The sequence below is a fragment of the Haliotis cracherodii genome, unplaced genomic scaffold, assembly GCF_022045235.1.
Source record: "Haliotis cracherodii isolate W230 unplaced genomic scaffold, xgHalCrac1.p SCAF_2, whole genome shotgun sequence".
NCBI classification, from domain to species: Eukaryota; Metazoa; Mollusca; class Gastropoda; order Lepetellida; family Haliotidae; genus Haliotis; species Haliotis cracherodii.
This window is the reverse complement of record NW_027266275.1, coordinates 8,193,875-8,204,447: the sequence shown is the minus strand read 5'-3', so window position 1 is coordinate 8,204,447 and position 10,573 is coordinate 8,193,875. Positions and strand designations below refer to the sequence as shown.

Below are 10,573 nucleotides of genomic sequence, written 5' to 3'. Positions count from 1 at the left end.
ATGAATTCCACTATTATAAACGATACAGTTAATTCGACGAGTGTTCCACCAGAAGCATCAACATCTGAACCAAAACCTGGTGTTTCTTTTTCAGGATTTGGTTATGATATTATCGCCTTGGTCCAGTTTTCACTTGCCTTCTGTAGCTTCTTTGGAAATGGTATGGCCGTCCTGATATTCTTAAAGCATAAACAGCTGCGGTCACCGACCAACACGTTCATCATGAACTTAATCTTCTGTGACATGTTGATGGGGATGGTGGCCTTTATATCAGCATCTGCTGCGTTCAACCATGGATGGGTATTCGGGCGAAATATGTGTGTTTTTGAAGGATTTATGGTGTATTTCCTGGGCCTCGCTTCAATGTACCTCTTGGCGGCAATAGCACTTGACAGATATGTTGTCATATCCAAACCACTGTCAGCCTCAAAGATAACCCAAAACGTTGCCCTACTATGTACCGGTTTCTGCTGGATCCTTGGATTCCTGTGGGCAATATTTCCCATGTTTGGATGGAATGAATATACAGTGGAAGGTCTCGGGATCTCATGTAGTGTCATCTGGCAGAGTGACGACCCATCCTACACCAGCTATATCCTCGCCATCTTTTTTGCGTGTCTTGTAATTCCTGTAGGTCTGATGTCCTTCTCCTACTACCACGTTTACATGGCTGTAAGTATTAAGTCGATGGAAAAAAACTGAAGGTAGATTTGATCTTAAGTTTCAAGCTTGTAAAGTCTCTCTTAATGTTCTTTGGATGCACATTTTCTCGTAGCCATGGTTTGGGTGTTTGAACATTGATGTGACCAAGCTTTATTCTTTTGAACCATTCAAAACTATTCAACTTGTTAAGTCGCATGTATACTATTTAAAGCAAATGAAGATGATAGGGTTAGTCTGATACATACTGCTATAATTAAAACCTACTATTGCTCTGGCAGATCAGCATGAGCGGGGATGGACAGTCAAAGTAGACGACACACAACCGTCCTGGCTTCCGTTCCACAAAGCGGTCTTAGCGCTACGACTATCATAAGCCTACGTTAAAGCATGAGTTACGATCACCTTAGCGCTAAGATCCCTTTGTGGAACCGGGTCCAGGTCACAAAATCGCAATTACCCGATCCTCATCAATCGTCTCTCTTTTGATATTAGTATTTGGGTATTCGGGATTTACTCTTTCCATGAATACCCACAGGGTTAATTTTCAAAACTGATAATGTTATACAAACGAATGACACATTACATAAAATGAATGATGCTGGATGCGGCGTATTATTCAACCCAGTTACCACAACAACTATTCAACTGAGCCTGAGCTGGTCCTGGGCTAACATATGTTGCCTCTCCTTTGTAGTTTTGTGTCAAACTGGGAATATTTGGTAAATACTAATGTATAGCACCCCAGGGTTCGAATGATCGGGAGTTCACATCCCAGTTTCGCTATGATTAAGTTCCGTGATTTGTTACAATTGTAACACCATGTTCTTTGATGTACCGGTTGTTAACACCCCAGATAGACCTGCATCATTTAGGGAATTCAGCGGACATTAAGCTGAAATGCTGTGAATAAACTGAAATATTGATCAAGGCGGCGTTAAAGCCAACTTACTGCCTCATTCACTCTGTTTTGAATAGCCACATGCTTTTGTAACTGGACATTTGTGTTAGCCATGTGAGTGAGTGAGAGAGTATGGTTTAACCCCGCCTTTAACAATATTCCAGCAATATCACGGCGGGGGACACCAGAAATGGGCTTCACACATTGTGCACATCTGGGGAATCGAACCCGGGTCTTCGGCGTGACGAGCTAGGCTAACCACTAGGCTACCTCACCGCCCCGTTAGCTATGTTATGATTAATAACCGTTTATGTAAATTACATATTTAGGTTTTGTTTCTATCTCTGTATTATCATTGAACCAAGTGTGCATAAAGTGAGCAAATATTGCGTAAATATTTGTCAATAACATGCATGTACATCACTAAACTCTCAAAGACGGCCATGCCTGTCATAAGTGGGGACTAACGGGATCGGGTGGTCAGAATCGCTGACTTGCTGGATGCATGTAATATTTTCCTAATATGCCGGATCGATGCTCATGATGTCAATCACTGGATTGTCTGGTCCAGACTCGATTTTTACTGACTGCCGTCATATGGCTGGAATATTGCTGTGTGCGGCGTTAAACAACAAACAATCAAACATACACTAAAGTCTTGAAGTCAGACACTGAAATATAATGTTAATGCTTTGTAAGTAGAGTAACATTTAAAAACAGGCGGCCTGGTGGTTAAAGCCTTCGCTCGTCACGCTGAAAACCCGGGTTCGATTCCCGACAGGGGTACAATGTGTGAAGCCCATTTCTGGTGTCCCCCGCCGTGATATTGCTGGAATATTGCTAAAAGCGGCGTAAAATCAAACTCACTCAATTAAAAACACTATTGATAGATAAAACAATATTAACACAACGCACTCTTCAAATTTGCCAGGTGCGGAACGTGACGAGGAACAGCGTGTGGGACACCAAAAGTCGAGTGGCTAGGAAGAAACTGAGGGTGGAGAAGAAAATGTTGAAGACGTGTATTGCCATGGTTTGTAAGTAATCCCTGGTACACACCAACGGCATGAATTTAAGATGGCTTTTTCTGCAGCGAATAGTACTTTAAATGTGCTACCTTTCAGCAATATTCCCACAATACCACCAGACTCTGCGTTACAAGATGCACAAATATGTTATATGAGCCAATGCCTGAGTTACAGTATCTCTTGATGACATTATATATGCTCCAGTATCAAAGAAGAGAAGACAGTGTTGTGTGGATTTAATTTTCTTCGCCAGAAGTATAGGCTTTCCGAGTGTGCCCAGTGCATGGCTTTGTTATCATATCTGGTAATGATTTTTTATACATAATGGTTTAATACTATCTGTTACATTCGTTTCTTAATACACGTCAAATTCGTTTCTTGAAATACGTATGTTAGTAAGTAAGTACGTAAGTAAGAGAAATAGACAAAAAATATATTATTTTTCATTAAACGGGCGTCAATTTGGACGAAAGATTCTCTTCATGTTTTTCCTGAGATTACATTTTAATGATTCTACGAGCGTACCTCATGCTTTTTCAATTGGTGTCGGCTACTCGTTGCGTCTCTTTCATCCCATTGGGTTTCCCTTCCGAATTATAATGAGATTAAGAAAAATCGTTAAACCCAACTCACTCTCTCATGATGTTTTTTTATTACCCACTGGAATGTTTTATTCCAAGTCTATAAAACATATTCCATTAGAACACGATTGTTTTTCAAATTGAAGACTCGATAATCAATTTCAATTATCATGTTAAGTAGAGCGGATTTTGTATCGTAGTAAGCTTTCTGTTATTTATGTTATTAGCAATTTATTAAAGTATGTCTTCTTTTTGGCCCAGGCATATATGTTTTTGTGAGAAATAGCTGTGATACGATATTATCAAAATAATAATATCAATAATAATTCAAATTGAAGACTCGATAATCAATTTCAATTATCATGTTAAATAAAGCGGTTTTTGTGTCGTATTAAGCTTTCTGATATTTATGTCATTAGCAAAGTGGTTTTTTTCTGTTTGGCCCAGGCATATATGTTTTTGTGAGAACTAGCTATGATACGATATTATCAAAATATTAATATCAATAATAATAATAAATTCATTTTTTTTCCATATCCAATAGAAATCTCTGCATAAACCAGAGTCGATAGTGCGATTCCGATTATAGCATGAACTTGTGTTTTTGAATCACTATCAAATAGTAATGATACCAGGTGTTCGTGAAGATAAACAATCCTTGAACGATTGAGACAATGGATTGTTCACAAAATGATATTGCCCGTCCGCTTCACACACCTCTTCGTTTGATTTGTTGTGTTCAGAGATTTGTCGCATAACGCTGACCTCAGCAATATTCCAGCTGACCCTATTAGTTACATTTGGCTTACTACTGACATGTTAGCTATGTCCTACGCGCATTCTCAACGCGTGTAAGGGAATGAACTTCAAGACAGTTGTGTTTTGTTCGTTTGTTGTTTAACGCCACACTCAGCAATATTCCAGCTGTATGACGGCGGTCTGTAAATTATCGAGCCTAGACCAGAAGATCCAGAGGTGTACATCATGAACATCGATCTACGCCATTGGGATAAGATGCCATGAATCAACCAAGTCAGCGAGCCCGACCACGCAATACCGTCAGTCGCCTCTTACTACAAGCATAGGTTCCAGAATACCATGACTATTATAACCCGGATCTTCACGCAGAACGTCCACATGAGCACACTGAGAGATGTTGAGGAGGAGGATCCAATAGTATGATTATGATCTCTGAAAAGTACAATCCGAAACATCTGACTAAACTTGCTTTGCGACAAAAATGGGAACAATATTTTTCCTGAAGACCAATTCTAACCTGTATCTTCACGGGGGTATTATTTAGAGACTTCACGTACCGTGTATCGTGTAACTTAATGATTGGTGAATTTAAGTCACGCTGCAATTGTGACGCTGATTGTGTAGCTCGGTAGATTTGTTAGAAAGGGAAAAAGGCACTTCTGCATTGGTAACCGTTAAAAACATATTTAAGACAAACTGTGTATGAATGACGTGTCATTTGTTTTTTGCATGATAATTATATTGGACCATGTACGAGATGCGTCATGTGAAGAACCCGGTAACCGTTCAGTCAACGTGGCCCCTACATTCAACACGCTTTACCCGTAGGGGAAGACATGCTCATTCGATTCGCGTGCCCCTGGTGCCATCACTCTATCTGTATAAGGATGAATCTGTGTAGGCTCTTGCTCTTTCTTTGGATGCACAAACAGTTACATAATTATGTACATATGTATTACATAAAGATTATGGGGGCACGGGTGGCCCAGTCGTCTAAGGGCCCCTATTCGCTGTGCAGAGTTGCGTCCCTTCAGCACGCCAGAAATATATGTTTGTAGGTTCGAATCCCGGTTTGCCCCGATTATGTTTCTAGGTTTGTCAGCACCATACCCGTGCTCATGGGTTTCACCGAAGTGGTAAACGTCTGAGACCTGCATCACTTCGGGCTTTCCTTCCATATTTAACTGACACGCCGTGATATGACTGGAATACTTTTTTAAAGCGGCGTTAAACCCAAATCACTCACTCAAAATGATAACTCCTGTCATATATTGGTTTGTTTCTTATTTAACGCCGCAATCAAAGTATCCTTGCTGTATGGCAGCGACCTGTAGATAATCGAGTCAGGACCAGACAAACAAGGTGTCAGTATCATGACCAACGCCCCACACTGTCAGGACACGTTGATATTCTATCCACCGGGTCGCCGCGCCTGACCACTTGTCCATTAGGTAGCCTCCCATGACCAGCATGTGTTGCTGGGGACTTTTTCTAACCCCGAATCCCAACAGGGGCATTCTACACGCTACATTATCAGCATCTAACAGGGTTATAAGGTCATCTACTTCATTATTGTAATTAAATACCTCACGTGGGAAGTTCTCCTATGAGCATTCAACCATCCTTTGTCTGTAGATTCTCTAATGGAAGGAACCTGTGTGATAATTGTTCCTCCTACGACTACACGTACATATAGAAGAGAATAGTAAAATTACGTATTTGGGGAGAGTATTTAAATTTACATTATTCATCGATACGCCATCCTTTTCAGGATCTGTTGCAAGATGCATTAGATTCCATTGGTCATCATTGTGTATCTGGTATAGTCGATTAACTGTTACGCGGGCACAAAAGACCTGTTATTATTGATTGTAATCTAGAACCTTGCTCGGCAACATCTGTCGTCGCGCTATCTATTATGAATGCTGCTTATATAATACTATGAACTGATTGATTATCTCAGAGGCGGAGAGTGATGATGCCCATTTAGAGTGTGAGGACTGAGACAGTGAATTCTTGGCTCTATATTTTCCTATTCTGAAACTTTATTCCTGTTCTGAAATATATTAAAAATCAAATATAGTGTGCGAGCAATGTTGTTTTCGACAGCTAAATAACATTTTTGATTTGACTCATCAATAACGTCAGCATTTCACTGAGACAATACCATAGCACCAGTGAGCACACGGGAGGGATGGTTGTCCGATATGGAAAATAGTAAAATTATGCATATGTTTCTGGTGGTTTATTCAAGAATTGTAAAATAATGCCCTGATGATGGATATCTTTAATGTCACAATACAAGTCATCAAAATGAACAAAAACAGCTTCAGGGCATTCATAAGCCCACCAACTTCGACCAACTCTTTGGCATTTATTTTGTCACTGACTTTTGTTGAGGAGCAATAACACAGGTAACAGTCTATGCATATTCACCTCGTGTGAAAAAAGGAAAATGTCTTGTTGAATCGCAAATTGTATCTTATCTTTGTTTACGCTGTGAAAACACAGAGCGTCGTACCAAACCCAGGCTTCCTTGTTTCCTTATAAAGGAATTCATGTCACTATGGTCAATGAAGAGCAATTATTTTATATTTTAAAATACTCTGCAGTGATGGGGTGACAATACAGATGTGCAACTGTAACCTTATTTTTGTGAATACCTGTATCATCCCTTTTTGAAAGTGATTCATAAACAAATGTTCATGATATTGTCGGAATGGGACAATAGACGGCTTTTAGCAGAGATTACTTGTGGCTATTGAAAGGGTTTTGTGGCTCTTATTTTCATGTCCTAAGACAAAGTGAGTTAGTGCGTGTTTTATGCCACTTTTATGCTACTTTTAGCATCACTCCAGCAATAGCACGACGGGATTACACAAAATTGACAATACATATTGTACCCATATAGGGAATCGGACCAGGAGGTTTGGCTTATCACTAGGCTACCCCACCATGCTGATATTTTATAGAACAAAATTATAATGTGAGTGAGTGAGTTGGGTTTAATGCTGCTTTGAACAGTATTCCAGTTATATCGCGGCGTGTCAGCTTAATGTGGGAGGAAAGCCCAAAGTGATGCAGGTCTCAGACGTTTACCACTTCGGTGAAACCTAAGAGCACGGGTATGGTGCTGACATACCTAGAAACATAATCGGGGCGAACCGGGATTCGAACCCACAATCATAGGTTTCTGACTTGCCCAAGGGACGCAACTCTCACAGCTAATCGCGGCGCCTTAGACGACTGGGCCACCCGTGCCCCTTAAATTATAATGAGAATGTTAAAGTGTTTATGATTGTCAAGTATGTACAATGATGACTCTTGCCCGTTTGTCATGTGAAACAGTTACACAAACATGTATTAAAGATTTATTTCAAATTGCAGCCATATTTCTCTTGTCCTGGACGCCCTACACCGTTGTGTCCTTTGTCGCGGCCTTCGGTGACCCAGCCTTGATTTCCCCGCTGATGGCGACAATACCCGCCCTGGTAGCTAAGTCGGCTGGCCTGTGGAACCCTCTCATCTATGTGGCAACCAACAAGCAATTCCGCTATGGCTTCTACGCAATCATTCCTTGCAAAGGGGTCAAAGATTCATTGGTGAAGAAGGAAGAGAAACAACCAGAGTCCTCACAAGAATCGGATTTGGATGAAGAAGACGACAAGAAGAATACTAAAAAGGTAACACGAATGTTTTCTCACCCATCAATTATTGCCATGATCACTGCGATATTAATAACCACATTTCTCTTATGTTTGAATCTCTCAGAATGTCAGTGATAATAAAACATTTGTATGAGTAGTTAGACAAACAATTATATTTATGCTCAATTCTGGCATAATTTGATAACTAACCAGCTGTTAGCTCTTTATAGCAATGTTAAAGTACCTAGAATGATGAAGCGTAAATGAGAGTCTTTCGTTCATTTAGAATTTCTTTACATAATTTTCATGTAAATGATGCTAGAAAACGTAGGACAGAATATTTTTCAAATTCTTTTAAATTATTTACCCCTGCTTTGTAGAAGATTAATTCCTTGTGTTCGCTTGCAAAAAGGGTTCAATGTTAATATTTCAATACTTAACTTTTGTTATTACTCTTCATAACCCACTTGCATTAGTTAATCTGTAACATTCCAAATATATAATTCGGTTGCTTGTGCAATGACGGCCATCATTAGTAGTATTTCATAGCAAGTCATATTTTCATAAGCTCGATTGTGTAGGCACATTCGACCTATCATTTCTTAAACATCTTTGGGATAACTGGTGTCAATCATATGTGTGAGCTCGAATTCCAGGTCTGCGATAGGCTACTCCATGGTGATGACCAAGGGTCTGATTATGACGGACTACTTTCCTTTCCAAATTGTAATTAATCGATAAGTACTGTTACTCGTGTTTCTGTCTTATTCACTTCCGTCTGTGTTGAAACATTTTGGTTTCAGAGTGTAAATAAATGTTCTTTTATCTTAGCTCGATTGCGTTATCATCATCGCCTTGATAACCCACGGGAACGTGTTTATGGAGGGTGACACAAGGTCTGAGTAGTAAGCCGGATTACGCCAATTACGCATCGATTCAATGTTTAAATGGTGTGATTATAGGATGGTTAAGAAACAGCTAACTGCACTCGTGACTGTCATATCGCCTAGACCCTCGCATAGTAATCTCTATACACGTGCCTGTACGCCATTTCGACATGTGTGGGCACTGAAGCTGGATATAACGTGAATGGATTATTCAAATCAAGCCTTCCTCGTTATCCGACAATAGTCTGCTTTTAAGTCAGGGGTTAAACTTTATTTGAACTCGCAACGAGGGACCAGCAATGTAATGCTCGTGTACATGGTATTAAATGCGTGGTATTCCACTTTAATTTAACTGTCAAACTCACTTAGCTTTAAATTAACATCTGAGCATCGAGATTTACGAAATGCATTTAATCTCGAGTGCCTTTCTGGGCATATCTTTTACGAATAAAAGTACAAATTATGCACCTGCAGTTTTGATCAGCATATGCACTTGTTGTCACCCTTGTCGATACGTCCATGTAGAACATCAGATTTAGGGAAATTATTTGTACTTAGCCTGGTCATTGTTGCAATTGTTTTGGTGTATTCAAACCTCAGAATAATTATTCCAATAATATATACAAACCCTTGTTCATTAATTTCCTCCAAAGGTATATACTACAGTTTCATCATATCATATCACTATTTGACATTTGAAAGTGAGACTAGGCCTGGGATATCTAACTGATCTTAAATACTAAAGTGAACCACAACAAAGTCATAAAGTGAAATTACACCCGAGTTAAAAATAAATGAGATCTGACTTATTACCTAGCCAAAGATCAATGTTCAATTACCAGTAATACCACTGTAAATGCAGACAGCTCTCACCTGTAACTACCGTTAGGGCATTCATGTTGTAAAATGAACGACAGCCAAACAGTGGAATGAAAACATGTCTAGACTAACTGAGGCATATTTGAAAAAGAGACTATGTTCAACAGTGCACATTTCCAGTCTAGTGACGACATTTCTTTTTAATATTTGTCCGCACATTTGCAGGAATTAACGCTTTTCTGTTATGTTTCCCGACTGTTTTTTTGCAGGATAAGAAGGAAGAAAAGGCCGGAACATCTGGGCGACCTAAAGGCAACGCTGTGGCTCCAGCTCCTGAGGAGGAGTCTGGCAATGAGCCCACGGTAATGGAAGATGTTTCACAGATGGAGGAGGCGGACGTGGAACTCAAGGACATCAAGAAGAAATAGATCAACAACGGACATGTATTTACTCCTAAGTGACCGAGTTCAAATTGTACGTCGGCTTTTATCAATTTAGCGCAATTTACTCGTTAAAGGAGACCAAGGCTCGGACAAATTGACCAATTAATGTTTCCCTTATTACACAGAGACCATGTATTAATATCTCACAATTTGCAACTTATTCTGGAAACGGGCATCGTGCTGTTTTATTGGACGACTTGATTCTGACACATGTGCGAACCTAGTAAGTCTGATTCAAGTCGCTAACATCATACCGTATTTCATTGCGTCTATAAAGACACAATTTATCCTCTATTATCAAAACGTTGCTGAATACCCGAGGTGCAGACACTGGCAGCGGAAATGTTATAGCCTACATTTACCAAATAAATGTCACAAAAGCCTTTCGATTGCAGTGAACGATTCCGACCATATCATGAGCAAGTGTATATTAATCACTATCAAACACGGGATCGGGTGGTCAGGCTCGCTGACTTGGGTAGTGCATGTCATCGATCCCAATTGCGTGGATCGATGCTCATGATATCAATCACTGGATTGTCTGGTCCAGACTCGATTATTTACAGCCCGCCGTCATATAGCTGGAATATTGCTGAATGCGGCGTTAAACAACAAGCCAACCAACATCAAACACTGATGATACCGGACGTGCGAATCCTGCCCCACCGCCGTCACCCGTTACAAAACACGGGAACAAACAGAAGTCAAAATAGGGAATTGCACCAGACGTCATAAGTGCACTGATAAAACTGCAAACGTCCTCCACATGTCTACCCTAAAACTTTATAAAAGTTTTACTAAAGACATTTTGTCATATCCACTGGTAATAAGGAATACAAGTGTTGCAC

The 10,573-nt window shown here is 40.0% G+C and overlaps 1 protein-coding gene across 1 annotated transcript; it reads left to right on the top strand.

Annotated features, from left to right (window-relative positions):
* LOC139469017 (visual pigment-like receptor peropsin) lies at positions 1 to 9,710 on the top strand. The gene is made up of 4 exons (XM_071251154.1): positions 1 to 672; positions 2,493 to 2,598; positions 7,317 to 7,612; positions 9,552 to 9,710. The coding sequence occupies exons 1-4, from the start codon at positions 1 to 3 to the stop codon at positions 9,708 to 9,710; spliced, it is 1,233 nt and encodes a 410-aa protein (XP_071107255.1).
* Positions 9,711 to 10,573: the final 863 nt, after the last annotated feature.